The sequence below is a fragment of the Lycorma delicatula genome, chromosome 1 (genome assembly GCF_047948215.1).
Source record: "Lycorma delicatula isolate Av1 chromosome 1, ASM4794821v1, whole genome shotgun sequence".
Lineage (NCBI taxonomy): Eukaryota > Metazoa > Arthropoda > Insecta > Hemiptera > Fulgoridae > Lycorma > Lycorma delicatula.
This window is the reverse complement of record NC_134455.1, coordinates 196,598,085-196,623,264: the sequence shown is the minus strand read 5'-3', so window position 1 is coordinate 196,623,264 and position 25,180 is coordinate 196,598,085. Positions and strand designations below refer to the sequence as shown.

Below are 25,180 nucleotides of genomic sequence, written 5' to 3'. Positions count from 1 at the left end.
AATATATTGAAGAGTTGTACGGAGGAAATGTATTAGAAAATGGTGTTATAGAGGAAGAAGAGGAAGTTGAGGAGGATGAAATGGGAGAAACAATACTGAGATCTGAATTTAAGAGAGCATTAAAAGATTTAAATGGCAGAAAGGCTCCTGGAGTTGACGGAATACCTGTAGAATTACTGCGCTGTGCAGGTGAGGGAGCGATTGATAGATTATACAAACTGGTGTGTAATATTTACGAAAAAGGGGAAGTTCCGTCAGACTTCAAAAAAAGTGTTATAGTCATGATACCAAAGAAAGCAGGGGCAGATAAATGTGAAGAATACAGAACAATTAGTTTAACTAGTCATGCATCAAAAATCTTAACTAGAATTCTATACAGAAGAATTGAGAGGAGAGTGGAAGAAGTGTTAGGAGAAGACCAATTTGGTTTCAGGAAAAGTGTAGGGACAAGGGAAGCAATTTTAGGCCTCAGATTAATAGTAGAAGGAAGATTAAAGAAAAACAAACTAACATATTTGGCGTTTATAGACCTAGAAAAGGCATTCGATAACGTAGACTGGAATAAAATGTTCACCATTTAAAAAAAATTAGGGTTCAAATACAGAGATAGAAGAACAATTGCTAACATGTACAGGAACCAAACAGCAACAGTAATAATTGAAGAACATAAGAAAGAAGCCGTAATAAGAAAGGGAGTCCGACAAGGATGTTCCCTATCTCCGTTATTTTTAATCTTTACATGGAACTAGCAGTTAATGATGTTAAAGAACATTTTAGATTCAGTTTAACAGTACAAGGTGAAAAGATAAAGATGTTACGATTTGCTGATGATATAGTAATTCTAGCCGAAAGTAAAAAGGATTTAGAGGAAACAATGAATGGCATAGATGAAGTCCTTCGCAAGAACTATCGCATGAAAATAAACAAAACAAAAGTAATGAAATGTAGTAGAAATAACAAAGATGGACCACTGAATGTGAAAATAGGAGGAGAAAAGATTATGGAGATAGAAAAATTTTGTTACTTGAGAAGTAGAATTACTAAAGATGGACGAAGCAGGAGCAATATAAGATGCCAAATAGCACAGGTGAAACAAGCCTTCAGTCAGAAATATAATTTGTTTACATCAAAAATTAATTGAAAGGTCAGGAAAAGATTTTTGAAAGTATATGTTTGGAGTGTCGCTTTATATGGAAGTGAAACTTGGACGATCGGAGTATCTGAGAAGAAAAGATTAGAATCTTTTGAAATGTAGTGCTATAGGAAAATGTTAAAAATCAGATGGCTGGATAAAGTGACAAATGAAAAGGTGTTGCGGCAAATAGATGAAGAAAGAAGCATTTGGAAAAATATAGCTAAAAGAAGAGACAGACTTATAGGCCAAATATTAAGGCATCATGGAATAACCGCTTTAATATTGGTGGGGCAGGTAGAGGGAAAAAATTGTGTAGGCTGGCAACATTTGGAATATGTAAAACAAATTGTTAGGGATGTAGGATGTAGGGGGTATACTGAAATGAAATGACTAGCGCTAGATAGGGAATCTTGGAAAGTTGTATCAAACCAGTCAAATGACTGAAGACAAAAAAAAAATTAAATTATTTTTTTCTTTTAGATTAAACTTAAATAAAAACAAGATTCATTTTGTGAAAATACACTCTCCAAGAAAGAATAAAAAAATCACATTTTACTTTAAAAGTCTGAGGAGGGTTTCTGAAACACAATTAAAATTTTGAACGTCTTACAAAACTAGAAAATCACCTTCTGGTGCAGCCATCCATGCAATTGTTTTGAAATTTGAACAGACTTGATCAGTGGAAGATCAAGATCTTCTAGAAATAATGAAAATATTGAGTTTGTAAGGAACAATGTATTGGAGGATGCCACAGCATCAACACAAAATTGTTCATTCAGTTGGGCATTAATCGAACATCATTGTGTAGAATGTTGCATAAGGATTTAAAAATATTTCCTTACAAAATTCAATTAGCCAATAAAATGAACTCAAATGTGTATGCATTATGCCTGGAATGCTGCTGGTAGTTTATCAACACTGAAGATTCCTTTTTGTCTAATTTGTGGAAGCGTGACAAAGCCCATTTTCACCTTAGTGGCTATGTCAATACACAAAATGCTCATTTTTGGAGTACTGCCTATTCTCATTTGACATATATATTTCCTTTACAGCTACAAAAAGTTACGGTATGATGATGTGCTTTTTCGAAGCATAGAATCATTAGGCCATATTTTTTTTGAAGAAAGTGATGTTTTCGTGACTGAATAGTGATAGTTATCAGCAAAGCTTCAGAAAATTTTCATTCCAGTTCTTGGAGATGGTGTCAAAGAGGCCTGGTTCCAGCAAGATGGATTTATGGCTCATACCAGCTGAGAAAAATCCAAAAAATGAAGTTCCTTAGATTTAAAATTTGGAAATTGAATAATTTTGAGAAATTTAATTTTCTTTGGACTCCTAGGTTTCTGGATTTGATGACTCCTGATTTTTTTCTTTGGGGCATTTGAAAGAAAAGGTCTACATAAATAAGTCACAAAATTTAGAAGAGCTAAAAAAACAACATTCAAGTCAAAATAGCAGCAGTACTGGAAGAATGACTGGTTTTAACCATGCAAAATAGGTTAAAAAGAGCCTAGATTTGTGAATGCTTCAGAGGTCAACATTTAACCTTTTTGGGACTAACATACTGTAAATCCTAATTCATGCGCAGACTAGGTTAAAAATTGTGTTAATAAACATGGCAGTCCAGAATCTTTTACTTTCTGTTTTGTGGACAAATCTCGGAATTTACATGATATGAGTGAAATAATTGAAGTTTTGCTAAACTAAGAGTCAGATGATGAATGTGAAAGTGAATGTTCTAATGATACTTTTGATAATCATAATAACATGTTTGCAAATGAGGATAGTTTTAGTGTGTTTATTAGTAGTGAAACTGCATCAATTTATAATAATAATAATCAACAAAAACAGAAATTGAATCTTAAACCCCAATTACAATTTCAAGTGAAACAAATCCACCAAATTAAAGGCAAAAATTAACACGTGTATCTCAAGATAACCTAATAAGCTTTTAGAATGCTGATAACATGATTTTATTCTCTCTGTTTCAAGCTGTTAGCTGCAACCTGTCGATAGTGCAAATAGTTCTTTTTAAATCCAATAGAGTGCAGCACATGTCAGTGAAAGAATTATATTAGTCATGTTAACACAATGATAGTACTCTCAACAATAAAGTTCTAAAATGAGTTTGACTACGCAACCGTAGTCTGTGCAGACAGTGTACTGCGGTCGTGTAAGTGTGATGGCAGTCCTGAAAAGATTAAAAGATATTATTTTCAAAACCTAATTTAGTAAATCATATTTTGACTGAGATTTAATTTAAAGATAAAAAAATTACTTTTGAGTTAATTTGTAATGTTTTATTAAAAAAAAAAAGAAAAAAGTTGAGAAGCTACTTTTGGCCCACCATGTACATTATAAATCAGGTTAATGCAAAAATTGACTTTTACATATTATTAAACCTTGATCTTTTCTGCATTCAGTTTCAGTTTGTTTGACATAAACTTGTAGGAACTGTAGCAAGTAGTGTATGAATTGCTTTTACCTGTCTTTGTAGTTGTGCAATTTTATTTTTGATTTCTTTTTTATCAGATTGTAAAAAAAAGATTATTGTATAATTAATTTTAAGAACAAAAGTTACATGTTCAACATTTTTGAACATTTTTTTTGATAATTGTTTAATGTGGTAGCATATTTTTAAAAATTCCTAATTTAGTTTTTGATAACTTAAAGTTTTTGAGCATTTTCTGATACTTGGTTTAATATGATAGTATCATTTTAAAAAATGCTATTTTAGTTCTCAATAAGTATTAGAATTTATTTTCATTATATGTTAACAATACTAATGCAGTACATGAATAATTTCAATTAACAACAGGGCAAAAATTGGTTTTGGGAGAAAGAATTCCCATTGAAACTGCTGGCAGTCAATTTTTACATTAGAAAATAATACAGTTGCTTCATAATATTTCACAGCAAAACAGTTGTCCAGATAAGTATGATATGATGTCTGTACTGTATTCAACATTTATATGAAGCAGTTATACTCTGGTGTAACAAGTGATTGAGATTCCCAGCCATTTTATTAAAAATTTTTCTTTCCTTCAAAACTATTTTCTCTATTGTTGAAATTATGTACAAATCTTAATAATATTGTTTAGAAAAACAATTTACTATAAATATTTCCTTTTTTCCTCAAGAGCTAAAATAGTAAATAGAAACACCAAAAAAATGACTTCTTTTGAAACTCATTGGAAGTAACTTTCAGAAATATATATACAATAGATAAAAGTGTATACATAAATTTATTATTAAAAAATAATTTGTTATATGATCTGATAGTGAAAATGTGAAACATTGAAATGGTTTTTTTATTTCTTACAATATTTATAATTTCTTACAATAAATTGACTCTCAAGAATAACACAAAAAAGATGGTGTAAAAAAGTTGTATTATTTTTTTGACTTTCATTTGTGTGTATGTATGTGTGTACACACACATACATGGGCATGGTGTGTTTGTTGAGATTGCTTCAATTGGTTTATATTTGCAAACAAACTTTATTACAGCTACTATTAATGACCAGAGATTTTTCACTTTCTGACACTGAAGTTTCTTTGATTTTCTAAATAGTAGAATGTACACACTTGTGAGCATTTTATGTATGCTTCATATAATTTTTTTGTTCATATAGCCTCCTGTGAGGATTTAATTAAGTGAAACAGAAAAAAGGTAGCAGTCTAAATAATTTTAAGTGTAAATATCATATGTATCTATATATATATATATGATCAACTCAAGATGATCACCATCGGGAAACTATTAGTTTTATGAGAAATTTTAAATAGGTATCCTCCCATAAATTGTTTCCTGCATTAAAAATATAGTATTACCAATTTTGAAATGCTGTTTTTCCAATATGGCAGGCAACTTCATTATTTCAAATAACAACCCCATGTTTTATTCCATTTTTGGGTAGAAAATATTATTTTAAGACATTTTTATTAATATTTAAATAAAACTAAAATCATACTGTTTAAGGTAAAACTCTTTTAAACTTTAAAAATTTTATTTGATACCCATGTACTAATACATCACTTTTCTTCTTAAAATTATGCAGATGGCCATATACTTGATTTTACAATTGTCAACACGTACAAAATGAAGCTCCATAACAGATGCATTTAGAGAAAAATACCGAAGAATAAAAATGTCTTAAAATACTATTTTCTATCCAAACAAGCAATAAAAGCATGAAGTTTTTGTTTGAAATAATGGAAGTTGGCTGCCATGTTGGAAAAAGGGCAAAGATTTCAAAAATGGAAATACCGTATTTTTAATGTAGGGAAAAATCTAGGGAAGGTTCCCAATTTAAAATCTATCATAAAACTTGATCACCTGTATAGTGTATCTGAGATACACTAACACATACAACATACAACTACTAACACATACAATAATACACTTGAGTGTATTATGTATCATTACATAAAAATAAAGTATTTTATTTATTTCAGGAACTGAAAAATAACTTTGTTAGTGATAATAGTGAATGTAATTCAGTAGCGACTGATGGTTTTATTAAAAAGTTTCGATCATGTACAACTGTTGAAGAAAGGTAAATATATATTTTGCTTCCAAAAATGGTATTTACAGGTTTTATATCTAACTTTATAATAGTAGTTTAAGAAATTGTATTTTTCTTTTAATTAAAAAGTCTACATAAAGTTTGTTAAATATGTAAACAATTTTTTAGTTCTGTTTTACATTTTAGTTGTGTGTTTTGCAGTTACTATCTTGATAGTAACTATTACTATGCCCTTGGGCAAAGTAATTTTCAGATGATTTGATTACAAATTTTTTCTTGTTATATTAAAAATGTATTTTATATACAAGGCGTGTTTTTTTTTTTTATGTAAGGGCCGTTTTGATATAAAAATTGAAATAAGCGAAAACTTTATTACAATAAAATAAACTTATATTTATATATTATTTTTCTATATATTCACCATTCACTGCGATAGATTTTTGATATCGGCTTACTAGCTTCATTATTCCGTTGCTGAAGAATTCTCCCAGCTGTGATTTAAACCAATTAATTACTCTGTTTTGCAGTTTCTCATCATCTTCAAACCTCTGCAATGCAAGCTATTGTTTTAAGTGGAGGAAAAGTTAATAATCACTTTATGCAAGGTCTGGTCTGAATGGCGGATGTTTCCTAACAAAATCATCGCAATTATTCAGTGGTTTTGTTTGGCATGTGAGGTCATGCTTTGTGAGGTCATGGAGAAACAAAATCACATCGATTAGTTTTTCACGCCTTTTTTTTTAACTGAACATTAAGTTTTGTAAGTGTTTCACAGTACATATCATTAACAGTTCTTTCACGTTCAAGAAATTCCATCAGCAATATCCCTTTGGCTTCCCAAAAGACTGTAACCATAAGCTTTTTCTCGAACTTTCACACTTAAACTTTTTGGGCTTCAGGGATGATGAATTGCATTGATTACTGCTATGTCTCAACATATGAATAAGATATCCACGTTTCATCACCAATCACAATGTGTTTCCACAAATCATCAGTGTCATTTTCGTAGCATCTCAAAGATGTTTCAGCTGCAGCTAGACAGACATTTTTTTGTGTGTTTCTGTCAACATTTTTGGTACCCATCTAGAACACAACTTTCTGTAACCCATTTTTCACTTAAAATGTTGTAAATTACTGATTGTGAAACAAAAGGAAATTCAATTGATAATTGAGAAACAATAAACCTTGTTTTCACAGATTTTTGCTTTCACATTTTCAGTCAAGTTATCTATGATGACAGTCAGGTAACCACTACGTTCTTCGTTGTGTACATTTGTTCTTCCTCCATGAAACAAACCAAACCATTGGTGAACTTTACCTTCGCACATAACACTGAATTCGTAAACATCAACAATTTGTCTACAAATATCAGCAGCAGATTTGTTTTTTGCCAGTAGGTAACAAATTACAGACCACACTTCACAACTTGTGAGATTATTTATTGTAGCACTCATTTCAGTGAGGCTATACACAGCAACTAACATTAATAATATTAACCTATTGTTGCAAACAGATGATCGTTGAAATAAATAACATGCTACTCTAGCGCCATCAATTTCCACTATCAAATGCAGCAAATTGAAAACAGCCCTTACTTAAAAAACAAGATTTGTATTATTAGTACTACTAACAATTTGTATCAGTAGAAATAAAATAGTTTACAGTTGATGGATTTTATACAATTTTTAGATTACTGTTAATTAATTATTTTTTTTAGAATCATCTTGTGTAGCTTTTTTTTATTATTTTTATTCTACATCCTAATTAATGTATAGGATATATTTATTTTTTTATACTTGATGTTAAATTTGAAACAATTTTTTCCTCTTCTGAGACTGGTTTTTTCAGGTCATTTTAATTACCTTTAAAATGCTGCTTCTATTTGTCTCTTGACAATAATTGCTTCCCCTACAAAATTTTAATTCCATAATATTGCTTTGTTACATGATTTTTTATATATTGGAACACCTCACCTCTGGTGAACCATCTTGTTGTGATTAAGGTGTTTTCTAATAAATTAGCCAAAAACTGCAGTCTCAGCTGAAGAGGCTTGTTTAGAGGCCGTGTTCAAAAGTAGCTTGGAAGATTTAAATACAAGTTTACATATTTCTTCCATATTTCATTGTGCCTGAAAACTCAGCATTTTTATATGACAGCTTAATATAAAATGGTGCATTTTTGTTATGTGTAATTAAAAAATGGTTTAATGTAGTAAAAAAAAATCATGGTATTTGTTTTAAAAGGATCCTCCATGACAGCCTTTTACATGTGGACTATAGAATGTGTAGTCAACAGTGATGTATTTTTTTTAGTATTTCAGTGTTTTAAAAGTAATCCTTTTCTTTATACTCTTTTATATATTTTTTCAAATTATTTTGCATTCATGTTCATAAAACTGTACTGATATGCAACTTTACATTTGGGGATACGTCTCATGGACATCCTGAGTTTACCACTAAGCTATATTTATTTATTCTACTACTGATATTTATTGTTGTAATTAAAACAATAATGAAGTAAATTTAAAAAAAAATATTATCGTTTACAGGTTTCAGCTGCTACAGAGTATTTGCAGTTCTGATTCACAGGTTTTATTCAAAACTGAAATTCCAGTTGGGTTATTAGGGGAAATTATTGAAGTCCTTTCAATCTTTCCTCCTTCAACACAAAATATGGTAATTGTTTGCAGGATACTTGAACAACTTACTCAGACTCAAAGGTAAGGCGGTTTACTTATAGACATTTGTGAGTTGTTTATAAATGTTCTTAGAACATTTATAGATAATGATAAGAAAGAATTTTAAGGATAAGCACTTTGCTTATCCTTAAAATTTTGTAAAAGTTTTTGTAAAATTGATAATCTGTACTATATGGAAAAACTATAAAGTAAATTCGTTTGAAGGGAGTTATATTCTTATTATCAGAAAAATCTGAATATTGCCCCTACACCATTTTGGATACGAAAATCATAGAGAGTTGATCTTTATATCATCTTCTTGTTTTGATAAGTACTTTAAAATGACATAGTGGTTGGTATTTCAGAATGTCTAGTTATATCCTTCACTCCCTCCCCCAAAAGGGGTAAAATTTCATTATTATCACCATAAGGCAGAGTAATTGACTCATAAATTATCAGGAATGTTTTTGACTTTATCTCAAAATGCTTCAGAATTACAAAGCAGTTGCAAAACTTTTGACTTTATATCATACAAACATTAATTCTAGAAAATTAAGTTTCACTGGTTTTATTTTTTGCTGAAGAAAAGAATTTCTAATGTTTTGCTATTCAAATAAACTAAAAAAATAAAAGCAGTACATTATATTCATACCTGTTTACAGTGCTGCACTCTGTTAATTTAGTTTTAAATTTAAAACGGTTCAAAGTATTTTTGTTGTTGTTCACATAGGACTGAGTAATACTTATTTCATAAATTGAAATGTGATGCTTGAGTAATGCTCTGTTTCAGCTGCAGCATTAACTACAAGGCATAAGTTTAGTTCAAGAGTAGATCGCAAAATTTTAAATAATGCTTATTCTGCTTAAAACAACATTTATCTAAAACATAAAAAATGTTTACTTAATCTTTTTATTGGTGGTGGCTATTTCAGTACCCATTTCAGATGTTAAATTGTATAATTTCTGTATTATCAGGGATTATCGGAAAGTAAAAATACTGATGCCCCATTTTAAAAATTTTTTGTTTTGGGATTGAATTACGATATCTTTAAAACCTATTGTTATTTATTTCTGAACAGTCACCATACCAAGATCATCAGTGCATTCCTGTTTGAAGTTCTGTCACAACTTAGTGCAACAAGCAATATTTGGAAGGTGTAATATTGCATTAGTTTACATTCCTTCAACATTTTTTTTGTATCACATGACTATTGGTTCAGGTTCTCTTAGAGTTTATGAAAGATGCTCATTTGGCCTCACAATACAGATCCATTTGTACATTAATGTTTAAAATTTTTGGTTTTATCAGTGATTTAGCACCATTACATTGTGGTTACAAACCCAATCTAAACTCCTGTTATAATGCAGGCCAAAAAGCCATCTCAACTTAATAATTGTCTGTAAGCAAGTTTCAAAGCAACTATTTTTTTTCGATTTGCCTATCAACTTCCAAGGTTCATGTATTTTCCTGTAATCTGTTTCTGTAAACATTTCATACAGACTAGTTCTTAATATTTTTAGACATTGTTCATGAAGTCAGTTATCAGTCATTAAATGTCGATTAACACAAATCTTTCTTTAGATTTTTAAATGAATGTGTCGCTAACAACAGATGACTTTTCACTCATTTCATGAACATTGCGACTTTCCATTTTAAATTCATACCACCAGTTTGTTGCTTTTACTTGTCAAATCATCTTTACTATACACAAAAACCAGTTGACAGTGAATATCAGAAGTAATTTCTCCATTCATGTGATGAAATAAAATGACTGAACATACTTCACATTTGGCAGGATTTGAAATTGTTAAACCACACTTGTAATACACATTGAAACTCTGGCCTGCTCAACTCTACTTGTAAGTCAGAAAGCAGCTACCAAATTTTAAAAATTAATTTCTCTTGAATTTTTAGCATTGTATCTTTGTTTTCCAAGTAAACATTTTGAACTGTACAAAAAAAAATTATATTCCTAATAATACAGAGAAATCTAAAAGTCATGCTCATCAAAGTAATAAAAAAGAAAAAAATTAAGTAATAATATTTAAAGATTTATTTATTTTTACAATATATTCTCAAAATGGCTGGTCTGTTCAGTAATGCATGTAAGAATTCTTTTTACACGTTTGAGGCCACTTTGTGGAACACGTGTATACTGATGTTGTTATGTTTATATTTAGTTCCTCCCAGTGTGTGTGGCCTGTTTTTATAGACCTTTCCTTTAATATAATACCACAGGAAGAAATCTGGGGATGTCAAATTAGGTGAATATGGAAGACCATAGTCCTTTAGATATGATACGCTCGCTAAAAAATTCACACAAGAAGGGCATTGTTTGATTAGATGTATGATAAATGTTTTGCTATTCAAATAAACTAAAAAAATAAAAGCAGTACATTATATTCATACCTGTTTACAGTGCTGCACTCTGTTAATTTAGTTTTAAATTTAAAACATGTGGCAGGACAGTGCCACATGTCCTGCTGGAACCAACAATCACGTTCATCATTTTGAAGAAGCACAATAAACTGTCTAATGATGTCTTAGTACACAACACTGATCACTGCAATTTCAAAGAAAATGGGGCCCACTATTCAATGATGTGATACGGCATACTACACTACTGTTTTCTGAGAGTGTAAGGGGTTTTCATGTAACACATGTGGATTTTCAGTTGACCAAATTCTAGTGTTTTGACTGTTCATGTAGCCACTAAGGTGAAACCATGCCTCATCAGTGAAGAAAAGCGGTCAAGCTCTTCAATTCCATGGTTGTCAACAAATGACTGAAACCATGTACAGTACACTACACACTTTTGTTTAAACGGCTCCTCCAATTCTTGAACACTGCAAACATGATATGCACAAAAGAATAACAACTTCATCGCTCTCTGAGCATTTCCATATGAAATCTGAGAGTGCACTGATAGTCTCCTCAAGCCTTTTGCAGGCGAATGTTGTAACACATTCGTAACCTCAGCCAGTTTATCATCAGACAAAGTGGCTGGTCTCCCAGTTCTCTTCTTGTCTGCAACTGATTCGCATTCTCTCTAACAGGCAATTAATCTCTCGTTATGGTCGAATTGTTAGCCACTGTTACATCTGGATTCTTCTACATGTGCATAAGAACATCTGGAAAAATAATGTTCAACAATGTAAACACATTACTCTAGGAAAAACTATGTGTTTAGCAAGCAATACTGTAAGCAGTGTGTGATCAATACAAATCATAATAGTGTCTTGGTTTCTTGTTGTTAATATCCATGGTGCTATCTTGCAGTAACCGATAGAACTTTCTCAACTATACTACTATTTACACACACTTTAATTTTGATGTGCGCTACTTTTGGATCTTCTATGTATTTAAATTATGAATCTTCAGATACCATCTAAATGATTATTATTTAATTATATAATAAGAAATATTTTACTAACCTTTATTTTTGAATCATTAGTAATTTGATCACCGATTTCATGCAGTTCACCATTCTTTTCTGTTCTGTGCTGTTCTTTTAAGCTCAACTTATTTATCATATTTGCATTTATCTTTTACATTTTCTTCCTTGTCTACCATTCATAATCCTAAACACATTTCTTTATTACCAAATTAACTAAATCTGGATTTGGGTTATGTAATGTCCACCAGTGTAATCAATCTTTTTGCAAGATATGGCTTAAATTTTAATCTTCTATTTATCACAAGACATCTTCATTTTTAATTTTTTAAAACCATCTAATTTTCAATATCCACTTGTACTATACTATCATAAAGTATTGCTATTCACATAGCTACTTTTAGAAATGTTTTTCTTATTCTTACATTCTTATTTGTGCTAGCAGAAATCGTTTTTGCATGGAATGCAGAAATAAAAAGAAAATTTTCCCATTCTAAAACAACGGATTATTTTAGTTTGCCAAATTATGTTTTAAAAAATTTATTTCAGAGCTTTTAGCTATTATTGTTAATAAATTACTTTCAGTTTCCCAATGTTCTAAAATTTTTTAAGGCAGTAGTCAATTATAAAAGTGGGAAACTGGGAGCCCCAGAAAGTTACAGGACCACATCTCTAATATCAATTATTTTTGTAGTAAGTCAAATTGAAAATTATTTTGAAAGCTTTAATGTAATTTCACCAAACTGATTTAGAGTTGAGGCAAGTTAATCTGTTTATTATCTCTGTTCTAGATCATATTTTTTTGAAACAGTTAATTATTATATTTTTAAATATTTTTTTTTACTTTACTGTTAATTGTATGGTATTTTAAAAATTGTTGAGGGAAAATAGATGTACGTCTGCTCAACTGTCTGATGTTTCTGAAGCTTTTGATAATGTTTGTTGTGGCATTTTGTTGGCAAAAAGTGTACATACTATATGTCAAGTTCCAATCATACAATTTAGAATTATTTGACTAATAGGAAACCAACAGGATTAGTATGTGGAGAAGTGCTAGCCAAGGAAGAAGTAAATTACAGGTCCTTTGCTGTTTCATGAAAAATGGAATTTTTAGTCATGTATATGATAAATAAATAAATTTATGTATACATAAATTTTTTTGTGTATGTGATAAAACTATGCTAAGGTTCCATGAGGATTTTAAATTTATAGAATTATTAATGAAAGACCACTTTAGTAACTCAGAAAGGTTTTTGTAAAACAAAACGTTAGTTTTAGTAAAACAAAACTAAAAATTAGTTGTGGTATTAAACTCTAGAAAAACACTGAATCAGTGAAACTGCTAACTTTAAATTTAGTTAATAAATTATAAAGGTATGTTTATATATTTGGTAATAAACTGTAGCTAATATGTGTCTTAACAGATTTAATAGGCATGGCTTATTTTGCATTGTCTTATCCTCCCTCCTGTACGGGCTGAATGTTTGGGGAATTACTCTGTAGTTGTTAATGATTTATTTCTTATTCAGAAAAAGACAATTTATATAATTGCAGGAACAGATGTAAACAGATATTGTTAGCCATTATTTATTTAATTAGTCATAACAATATATGTCCTATACATTTATCAGTTAAACTGTAATTAAACAGCCCTAGAATATTATCTGGTATAAAAAAGGTAAGTATACATGCTACATTTTGTTAAAATTTAAGTTGCTCCTAAATGAAGACTTAGCAAATTGAAAAATCATAAAACAATGGGTATATGGTTATTTAATTTCCAGCCATCAGCCAGCTGTCACGTATCAGCAAGAGATACAATCATGAGAACTTTTAAATTAAAAATATCTAACTGGCTTGTAGGGAAAGCATTTTCTATGGTGAAGTCATTTTGGTCCAACTGTAGTAGCATATTTTAAAATTTATGTGAACTGTGTTTTGTTTAAGTGTGATTTTATTATGTAATATGTTCTAACATATTATTCTAACAGATTTTAGTTAATGTTAATTATTATAAGAACAAAGTTATAATGCACTGCTTATGTTTAATTACTAATGAATATTATTTATTGTTATTATAATTCAGTTGTGGTTAGAATCAATGTCATCTTCTGATATGTTTTACAGTCCATAAATCTGTTGTCTCAAATCTATACCTAATTATTGTATAGTTTTCTGATGCCTTCATCGACTGATAGTCTCACCCATGTGTGTAAATTTTATGATTTTTTAAAAAAAATGTTTGTAATTACTATTTCATGCTCGTAATTATACACTAGATCATACCCATGATCTTCAGTTATTTGCCATTGTTATCTTTTTGCTGGGATTCCAGTCCCCTATTATTACCTGTCCATCACCACCTTGTATGTTGGATTAGATAATCTGTCATCTTCTGGTAAAGAAGTTTGTAGAAAAATATGTTCTGCTGCAGGTATGGGCTTTGAGTAAAATTATTCTCTCACTGATTTGCTTGTAATTACATTACTCTTTCTTCTGTGCTCTTATCATTATGATTTCATAAATAATTCCTGAGCAAAAGTTTTGTTGATCTTTCAATCTTATCTCAGTAATTTCCACTGGATCTAGTTGTGTCTGCTCAGTTCTTATTTTAGATTATGTAACTTATAAGAGTAAAAACTCTTATTTAAACTAACAGTATTGCATCAATAAACTCAAAGAGTGATGTGGTTTTTTTAAATCTCTGATCTCCTTATCACTCCATATGTAGATTCAAGTTGGGACTGTTTTACTCTAGAGGATGATTTGATATTTATTCTAAAAAAAGTGATTTAAACATTTTCTCAAATTGCTGTTGTAGTTCTTCATTGCTTTCATTTGAGGACCATTTAAGATCTAAAATATGTTAGCTTCAAGTTTGATTTTTCAGGCCATACAACCAATTATATTGTAGTATTAAACAAAATATATATATAAGAATACTTAATTATGCCATTAAAGATTATAACCATCCAAATAAATGCATTCATGTAGAATATTTATTACAGGAAAGTGACATATGCCAAGCGCTTTCACCTCTGACAGAACAATAACAGCAAATATGGTAACATGAAATAGAACATATGCATTAACTATACATCTTCTAATGTGTAAAATTTACTGTTTTCAAAAAAATTTGTCTTATTTTTGAATGACAATCTAGTGTAAAAACAGTCAAACCTGTCTCTTACAGTGCTTAACCAGAGAAGGGAACATCACATTTTACACACATGATATGTAACATGTTATTAATTGCAACCCTCCAATATGAATAGTTCTGTTAGTTCTAAATCTGGGGATGGGTTTTCATTAAAAAAAGATGAGCTTATCTGGTTGTCAATTGATCAGTAATGTTATGCTCCATCCTGGATAAAAAAGCTGACAACAAAGTAGTAATACTTTTTGGCATTGGTTATTTATTCTTATATAGTGGAAAAATAAATGATACATGAAAATAAACAAAAAAATATAAAAAAAAACAATATTTTTAATATTACTGCTATGCCTAAGAAGACATAAAAAAATTAGTTTATGCAATAAATAAAAAGATAGTTTTTTTCAATTTTTGGTGAAGGAAGAATTTTAGGGAAATTTTTTTTTACAATGGTAATGCAAGAATGCTTACATTACTGAGCTTATATAAATTGGGTTATGTTGAAAAAATTTTGAGAAAGTTGACCCCTAAAAATATCTGCCCTCCCTGGAGTTATTGACCTCAAAATTTTACCAACAAATTACCCCATATACACAAATTTGTACAAAATCTCATCAAAACTGGTTTATCTAGTCAAAAGTTATTAAATTTCAAACTTACATACTTATGTAAGACATTACCCTCCCAATTTTTTTGGAGTCCTGGGTCATTAAATGTCGAGAAATGCAAAGAAATTTATTTTTCATTGATTACCATATTTTCCTTCATGCTAAAGAAGTTAATAGCTCTAGAGCTATGATTACAGGAAAGTAAAAATAATCCAATCTAGTGTTATTTGATATACAGTACGTTTCCGTTTGCAATAATTATGTATCTGTTTATGAAAATTACATTTTTTTGGTTTTTTTTTATATGTAACCACTGCATGTAGAGGAAAATTCCTTCTAATCTTAAAGTTACCAAAATGGGAATATTTATTCTGATTTTGATAAAAATATTTTCAGGTATTCTGAACCATACAGAGAATATGTTTATTTCCATGACTGTGAGTACATGCATCTGTCCATTTAATAGTTATTTTTTACACCGATCTTGGTAATTATTTGAATGAAAATTATTTATGTAATAAACTTTAAACTGTATCGAAATGAAAGATCCTTTGATCAATATTTTTAGGGACTATTAAAGTAAAGCTTTAACTAAAATATTGTGTTTTTTTTTTGAATAATTTTGTAAAAATTACTATCATAATAAAAAAATACGTGAACAGTATTTTCATATAACAGTAAACATATTAAAATTATATAAACTGATTTTGTGAAATTCAATTTTGAAATTTTTGTGAAATATTGGTCAGCCTATTATTTATAAGTTAAGCAGCTTAGGGTGGTTTTTATGTGGAGAACTAATTTTCAGTTTGTTTCAGATTCAACCTAAACTTAGAATTTCTCAGTTCTGTTGAAAAAACTATGTGTCAGCAGTTGATGGATAAACTTGTTGCTGGTTTACATGATAGACAGCAAGATTTAGCAGAATTGGGTGTTACTGAATGGACCCTAATCACACTCAGAAATAAATACAAAGTTTAGTGAAGAAATGGCTTATTTGAAAATTATGTTTGTGTAAATACACTAATATATCATCTTAAATGATGTGATTGGATTTTTAATTATATTTAATGACTTATAAACTTTTTTTATGCGTTTGATTAATTTAAAAAACTTAGTTTTTAATATTTAGTAATGTTATATCATCTAAAATTGTCTTTTGAACAAAATTATTGGATTTATTACTATTAATTGATGTGGGATTTACTTTATGTTATTGTACTTGGTAATTTGTAAAAAAAAAATTATCTGTTACTACATGATATTGAAGAAGTTGTACTTTTTCTTATTCTGTGAAAACATTCTATTTGTGAATAATAATAGCATTGAAGTAAATAATGGACTAAATGCCAGAACGCAAATTTATAAGTAGACCATAAAAACATTTTACAATCAAAATTTAAATTAAAATTACCTAAAAATAAAACTTCATATACGTCAACAATTTCTCTTTATTGTTATAAAAAAAACTTTCAAATTAAGTATGATATATTTTAGAAATTAAAAAAAAAACTGAAAAAAATAAAACTATTTAAATGGTCACTTATTAACATAAAAAGTGAGCAACATCCATTTTCTTTGTTAAACGCTTCATTTGGTTTAATTGCTAGAATAAAAGAACATATTAATATTTCCTTTTTTTTTTATATTAAAAGATTAGTAAACTTTAAAATTACTAAAATTCCCATAGAATTAGTAATGGGATCAAAATGTCATAAAATTCCCTATTTTCAGTATTCTTTTCTTCTTAATAATTTTATTTTGACAATCTAGCTGGGAAATGTCAAAATTACGAATCCAATTGGATACTCACCCTTCTTCATGATCCTTACTTTTTTCCACTCAATTTCATTAAACATTTTTCACACAAAAACTACATCCAGAGTATCATATGTTATTTTGATCCATTAAGCTTTTATGTGTTCATATAATTGGTGTTTATCAGTGGATTAACTGTTGTCTTAAAGTAAAAAAGTCCTGTCTTTTCATTAGTATGTTACTTGGAACGGTTTTGAAGTCACACCTACTATTAAATTTACCTTGTCCCCTGGAACTTCACATATGTGATGCTACTTTTTTGTTCAATTTTTGCAAAATCTAGACTATAATCATCTCGATTGCAATTGGGATTTATAAAATCCCAGTTGCTATTGCTTTTAACTAAATAAATGATTTATCACAATGAAAATTACTTTTGCTATTAAATACATCCATACAAACAATCATTTTATTTTTATTTCAAACAGTGTTGTTATCATTCCCAAAGTTTAAATCCACTATGCTATGCTACTCTTGATAAAAAGAGATGATTCATAGAGATACAATGCTATTCAGAAATACAAGAGGCGATTTCATTACCTCCTTGATCACAAATTCCTTAATGCCATAAAACCATGTAACCAGTATCATCAGTTAAAATGTATACCCAGGCTTAATTTGACAGTTGTCTCATATAATATTTTTCTCCATGGGCGAGGATTGGTAAAGAAAGAACTTTCTAAAGCTACTGAACATACAGTACTGTCCCGTGACCGAGTGTTTTCTCTTTTCATGATTTCTCTAGCTTTTTCTATACTATGATGATGGTGAGATTTGATTCCTCTTTAATACTTGTTTTTGAGGATCATTTCTCAGTCTCATGAAAAATAAATCATGATTTGGAATAAATACTATGTCAAGAACAATGGAATCTAAAATAAATTTTTCTTTCAAAATAAAAATAGTGGGTAATATGACTATTCAAATTCTTAACTTTAAAGATTTTATAGTCTCTAAATTTGAAGATTTTGACTTAAGTATTGCTTTTGAATACATCTGATATAATGACATTTTTTTTTGGAAACTCTCTGTCATTGTTTAATAACATGTTTTTTTATCTTCTTCTATTTTCTTTGTGTTTATTTATTTCTCTTCATTTGTACATGAAGTAGTAGTACTTTCTTTTTATGACAATAATGTAATTACTCTTTTAAAAATTTCACAAAGTGCTCTTTCACACCTGAATATTACTTTATTCTTCTGAGTAAGTGATTGTTTCCTGGTGCCTATTGTTTTCAGGGGAATTGTTTAATCTGTGTCTTTTCCAATTGATTTCAGCTATGAGTATTAAAGGCAAAGCTTATGTATTCTGAGTGGAAATTTTTTTCAAGTTTATGAAAGTTCTTCAAACAGTTTTTCCCTTATGTTCATTTGTCAGAGTTTGCTATTTTAATCTGCATTTGCAGGAGACCTAAACTAAAAACCCCTCATTCTAAGTGGAAAATATTATCAATAAATTTGCCATCAGTCCATCTTTTACTTCCTTGTATGAAGTAAAAGAAATATTGTTATCACAAAAAAATTTTCTTTTCAGATTTCACCAGAAATATCCATTTTGACCATCCCTGAATCCATTTTGACTAGTTTCGGCGTGACATATGTATGTATGTATGTATGTATCTCACATAACTCAAAAACAATTAGCCATAGGATGTTGAAATTTTGGATTTAGGACATCTAGATGGATTTAACCAGATTAGATTGGATTTTAACATCTAGTTGTGCACTTCCCTTTTTTGATTGCAATCGACTGAACCAAAAATGTCCAAAAAAAGCCCAAATCCATAAAAAATTGGATTCTGGACTTTTTCTTAACTTCAGTAATAAGCCCTCATTGAGTGCTTTTCAACAATATATGATAAGTGGTACTTATTTTCATCCAGAGTTATAGCCAAATGAAATTTTAATTAATGCTAGAACGACACATTTAATTTTTCAACTTAATTGGACACACTGTGGTCTCTCAGACCCCAAAATATTTAATTGACTATTATTGAAATTTCAAATTATTCAAAACCACTGTTTTTTAATGCTAATCAAACATTCAAACATAAGTTAAAATTTTTATAATATAAAAAATGGGTGTTTCTAAGCTGAAATCGAAGTATGCTAATTATAAAAATTTTATTTGCATAAAAACATATTTTTTAAAGAATTAATAGTTAATTGAGTCATCATTGTATTCTACCATAAAGTTTGTTTCTTTAAAGTAGGTATTTAGAAAATAAAAAAATTTAACACAAAGTAATTCATGATGAGAGTGTGTTTGTCAATACTATTTATCTCACGCATTCCTGACACACCAGGGACTGATGGTCCTGGTATATAGCAGTATTACACTCCTTGCAGCCTAAGCTGGTCTTCCTGTCTTTATTCCAAGGATAGTATTTGCATCTCTGTTTACTTAGAGGAGTTTCTTGGACAGGAGGTGTTGATTCTACTGCTAAAAGATCATAGATTTGAAGACGAATTGACCTTTGCAATGTCATGGTCTGTAGGTGATTCCTTATGTGCGGTTCAAAAAGCTAAAATCCAAGTTCAAATAAGAAATCTCGTCTTTTTATAGTTTTTTGACTGTTCACTTATGTTAACTTATATAGAATGGTGACATTTATTATACTCTGATATAGCATGCAAAAAAAAAATCTGTGTGGCCGTCGTTTGGTTTTCTATAATGATGTATTCATGGCACAATTGATCAAATGTATTTATACCACCTTTTGTGGAATTGTATGAAAGAATTATCTCTGGCTTTCCTTTTCAAGGGTTTACAGAATCATCATAATACATTGTTGACAACAAAAGAACTATTTAATTTTTTTTTTGGAATAAAGGAAACAAGTGTTATATTTTTATCAAAACAAAACTGTGACTGGCCATGTTGTCTTGCCTTCAAAAAGCTTGGTGGAATTTCTTACTTATTTTTGCGGATAGTTCCAATCACATTTAATTTGTGCTCTTTTAGCATCGAATAATGGCTCAGATGTGAACCAATTATCGACGACGGTAATGTTTCGGTTGGTGCCATGTATTTGTTCAGACAATGTTCTAACATAATATGAAACTAGTGGCTCCTTCTTTACAGTCACTACTTTTCCAACGTATGGGATAGTATTTACCATGTATTGTGTTCTTGCATTATTCATCATAATGATTTTTAAACCATACTTATTGAGTTTTGAAGATAAATAGACCCTGAATGAACATTGGCCGTGAAATCCTAGGAGTTGTTCGTCTATAGTTACATACAGGGAGAATAATGACTTTTATACTGTTAAATAAATTTATCCCATATTTCCCTAATGAGAACTAAATTGTCAAATGACTTACACACTGCCCAAGACTCTTTGTCATCAAAACGAAGAGTTGAGGCTAAAAAATTAAATCAGTTCATGGACATTGTACTTCGATAAATTGGATGGCCTTTTCTATTTGACCAGAGATCCTCCATGTTTAAATTGCCTAATTTATTGACACCTGCAATATATAACATACCAATAAAGGCATTTAACTCGCACTCATTTGTTAATTCATGGTAACTTTGCAAAATCATATTGGGTGAGCATCTTCTTTCTATCTCTTCATTAGTGTGTAAAACAGTTTTGGAAATATTATTCCTTGAAAGCAAATTCCAAGCTTCTAAAGATGACTTAAGTTATAGCATTTCCTTTGTGTCCAGGAAGGTGAGTAACAATATTTTTACTTACCAATCGTGTTTTTCAAGAAGGGACAACAGAACTCCATTTGCATGAGTTTTTCCCTCTCAATATTAAACTACATGCAGGTGTTTCAGCATTGTCATCATCAGCACTTTCCTCACAATCAGAACTTTGATGCTCAATGTTATCGTCCCCAGATCCTGACGACTTGTCTCCAAATGGTAAACCTGCACGCTCCTCTTCATCAAGTCTTCAGCTGTTGAGTAACGAGGAGTTGCCATTGTAAACTTTAAAAAATATTTTAGCTGATATTTTTAGCATGCTAAAGTTATGACAAATCTAAATTATACAGAAACAAAGGAATCAATCTATAATGAGCTGCAGTATAAAATAAAAAAACTTAACCTACCGTTCAGAAAAAGGTTGATCAATATTGACTAGCTGGGGTCCAAGGTACCTTATGCCCAAAAAATATCATTCACTATTGACACACTGAGGATCTGAGGTACCCCAAGGCGAGAACAGATGTGTTTTGTTTGAAGGAATAAGACAGAGTGAAGTTGCAGGTGGTGCCAATACCTTCCCCAGTGTCTGGAATTTATTTACAATGAGGTTAGATTTAATTCCTACCATCCTTGATTCTGGAAAAACTGTATATTAATCCTGGGGTCTGTGGGACCTCAGTGTGTCGTTCTAAGGTTAATGAAATATTTGGATCTTAGAAGGAGAAGGCACGTTAGTTTCAATCAGACTTCACTTCCTTTTTTTTTTAATTTAAATAAATTGATTTAATAATTATTAACTTCTGTTTGTAAAAAAACGTTTACGATTAATAATAATGATTCAATAATACAATAAAAAAAATATATGAAAAAATATCAGAAGTTATTAATGAAATAAAATTTTAGTACTTTTCATTTAAAAAAAAATGTGTGTATGTGGCATTCAAGGAAGTCATGTGGTGTTCTCATCAGTTTTTTACTCATTGCAATAGTAATTAATCTCAAAACTAAGACTGCCCTAATCCAAAAGTAACCTGTAAGGATGTGTTCATAACAAGTTTTAACTATAAAATAAAACTAAAAAGCTAATTATAAATATGGTTTAAATTAAATAAAGATTACTGTTCTATATTTCATGATCCTGCTGCAGGAATATCCTTTTCTGATTTGATTTTATAGGTTAACCCTTCACAACATTATTTTTTTGTTTCATCTTGTGTTCTTCCTCCTCCACTTTATTTCTTTTCTACTTATTATTATCATTAACAAGATCATTCATCTTTAAAATAAACTATTTCTAATAATATAATTAAGTATCACTAAAATACTTAACTATAGGTACTGTGTAATTCTAATGATTCAGAATTTATTCAGTAGTACAACTGCTGATCCAATAGCACATATGCTGTTTAGTGGATTTTTTAATAACCTAATTCGCAACTTTGAGATGATAGCCCAGTTTGTATGTTAATTGGCTTGTTACTTAGAGCACAGTTTCACCATAAAATCAAGATTGCTATTTTTGGCAGTTAGTTCACTTTTTTCTTGACTGCTATAATTGATTGAAATAAGTTGTATTTTTCTGATCATATGTGAATAATTGATAAATATTGCGCGTTTGGTGATTTTATTTCTTGCAGTTAACAATAAAATTGCATTTGTAAATTTACTCTTGGTTTATTATTTAAACACTAATTTCATTATTACTAATATCTGTTTCGTAAGGGTACTTTTTTGTAACCTCCAGGACCACCGTTAGGTATTGCTTCAGAGGATGAGATGAATGACAATTTTTGTAGTGTGTGAAAATGGCATCCCTGACCAGGATTCGAACCTGAGACCTCCAGATGAAAGGCTGAGATGCCATCACTCATGTCACAGAGGCTGGCCCAATTTCTGTTTGGTAAGGGTACTGTCTATTTTAATTAATTTATTATTTAACTAATTGTTGTAACCCTTTAAAGACCAACAGATTGATCTTTAACAGAAGGTTGTGTGGTAAACTATTTCACAGTTGATAATTTAACAGAAATGACCAGTAGATCGAATATTTTATCAGTTGAGTACTTATCTGTTTAGTACATTATTATAGAATGTTATTAAACAGTATTATAATATATTACACCCTCAACATTGATTTTGTTACATGGTCAATATTTGCTGAATCTTATGTATTTTTGGGAAGTGATCCCGCCCAAATATGAAGTCAGTGTCCCTATTGGTTTCAGATTTTTTGTAATTGCAGTTTCTATTTTCCAACAAGTACATGTGCCTGAATAATGCATGTACACAATATATTATTTATTTATTGCAGCAGTTAAGTTGGTAAATAAAGTCGAGAGTTGATAAATAGCCATGATAAATAAGTATTATTATTATTTTAAACAGAATTTGAAGCAATTATAAATGGTACACATGTGAATCATGTCATATTTTTTCTAATGTAATTATTCACAAATTGTGCAGTATATATGAATTTTGTTTTGGTGACTCCGTGCTGGATATAATACTGTAAAGAATAAAGAACATTGTTGGGTAAAGTTAACAAAAATAAAAGAACACACAGCTCGTATTTGCCAAAAGAAATTGGACTTTAATTAGAAAGAAAAACTAAACTTATGTTAAATCATAACCTTAAAAAATTAAAAGAAATTATGAAATAAACATAACTTAATAATACTTAATAAACATAACTTATAATAATACATAACAAATACAGAAAATAAACATTATTCAGATAATAGTTTTGCACTACAATATTAAAATAAGTGCTTTCTGTGACAGGCAGTATGAATGTTTCTTCTTCTAGTACGAAAACTTATTTTACTTTACTCATGTGGAATCTTTGGTAGAAGCTTTGGTGTATATGCACCATGGCGTCCTTTTATAGACTTCTCAAAGTGTAGTTTGAAAGCAGTCCTTCTTTATGTTGGAAATAATATCCCATCAATTTCTTTGGCTCATTCAGCTCACATAAAGGAGTTATATTTTTTTTGTGATTGATGTGATTCAGCATGAGATACATTTGTGGAGACCTAAAAGGAATAGCACTGTTACTTGGTTTACAACTTGGGTGTATTAAATTTTGTTGTTCCTTGTGCAAGTGGAACACATAAGATACACACAGTCACAATGTTTAAATGGAGTTCCGAGATAGGAAGAATCACTTTGTTAGAAAAAAGTGGCCAAAAAAAGAAACTTGACTAGGAGAGAAGATGTTGCTAGACCAGCACATCTAAAATTTTAAAAAGTTTATCTTCTGCCACTATGCATTAAACTAGGTTTAATGGAAAATTTTGTTAAAGCAATGGATTGTGATGTGACTAGATTTCACTTTCTAAAAAAAAATTCCCTAATATAAGTGTTGCTAAGATAAAGGAAGATATATTTGTTAGTCCACAAATAACAAAATTAATGAATGATGTTGAATTTAAAGACAATTTGAATGACTATGAGGTTGCTATATGGAAATGTTTTAAAAAGCTTGTAAACAACTTCCTTCAAAATCGGTTAAGGCAGGTAACTTCAAAGAACTTATAATTAAGCTTCTTAAAAACCATAAAGCACTTGGTTGTAAAATGTCACTAAAGATCCACTTGTTAGATTCTCATCTAGTTTTTTTTTACCAATCTTGGAGTTGTGAGTGATGAACATGGAGAATGCTTTCACCAGGAAATATCCATCATGGAATCACGCTACCATGAAAAAGGAACCCATGCTGACTAACTACTGCTGGTATCTCATGACTGATGTACTTCCAGCAAACTACACCATACATTTTTTTCTCTTTGACAATGCATAGTTAAAAAAGTACCTTTCTGCACATTTATTTTCATTTTACTATATCTCAAATGCCTTAGTTTTTCAGGTAGATGACAAGATTAGATGCCATTAAGAACTCTGTGTGTGAGTGAGTGTGTGTGTGTGTGTGTGTATATGTACGTGTAGAATACGAATTTGTCTAGAATTTCTGGGTCACTTTTTTAAAAACAGTTATGAAACTCAGTAAATCAGGAAATATATCCATATCTTATTCTAATTTTGTAGTGCTGTGGTAGGTATTTTATTATGTTAAGTTCTATGTAAACTTCTGTTAGTTAACATACTTAGGTATGTTATGCAGTCTAACACTTACAGGAATAATTGAACAGTGGGATGACAGACAGTGAGAAAAGAAAGATGTTGAGGCAGGGAACTAGCCTT

General features: G+C 29.8%; 1 protein-coding gene across 8 annotated transcripts in view; it reads left to right on the top strand.

Annotated features, from left to right (window-relative positions):
* Window positions 1–22,646, top strand: part of LOC142326939 (dynein axonemal assembly factor 19) — a 28,161-nt gene extending 5,515 nt beyond the window's left edge. For 7 of the 8 annotated variants that reach the window (XM_075369694.1, XM_075369678.1, XM_075369670.1 and 4 more), the window contains exons 4-6: window positions 5,594–5,694; window positions 8,213–8,383; window positions 16,317–22,646. In XM_075369694.1, the coding sequence (XP_075225809.1) occupies window positions 5,594–5,694; window positions 8,213–8,383; window positions 16,317–16,479 (435 nt within the window). In that variant the 3' untranslated portion in view covers window positions 16,480–22,646. Of the gene's footprint in view, window positions 1–5,593; window positions 5,695–8,212; window positions 8,384–16,306 lie in introns of all 8 variants that reach the window. The other variant, XM_075369710.1, reaches the window with a different exon arrangement.
* Window positions 22,647–25,180: the final 2,534 nt, after the last annotated feature.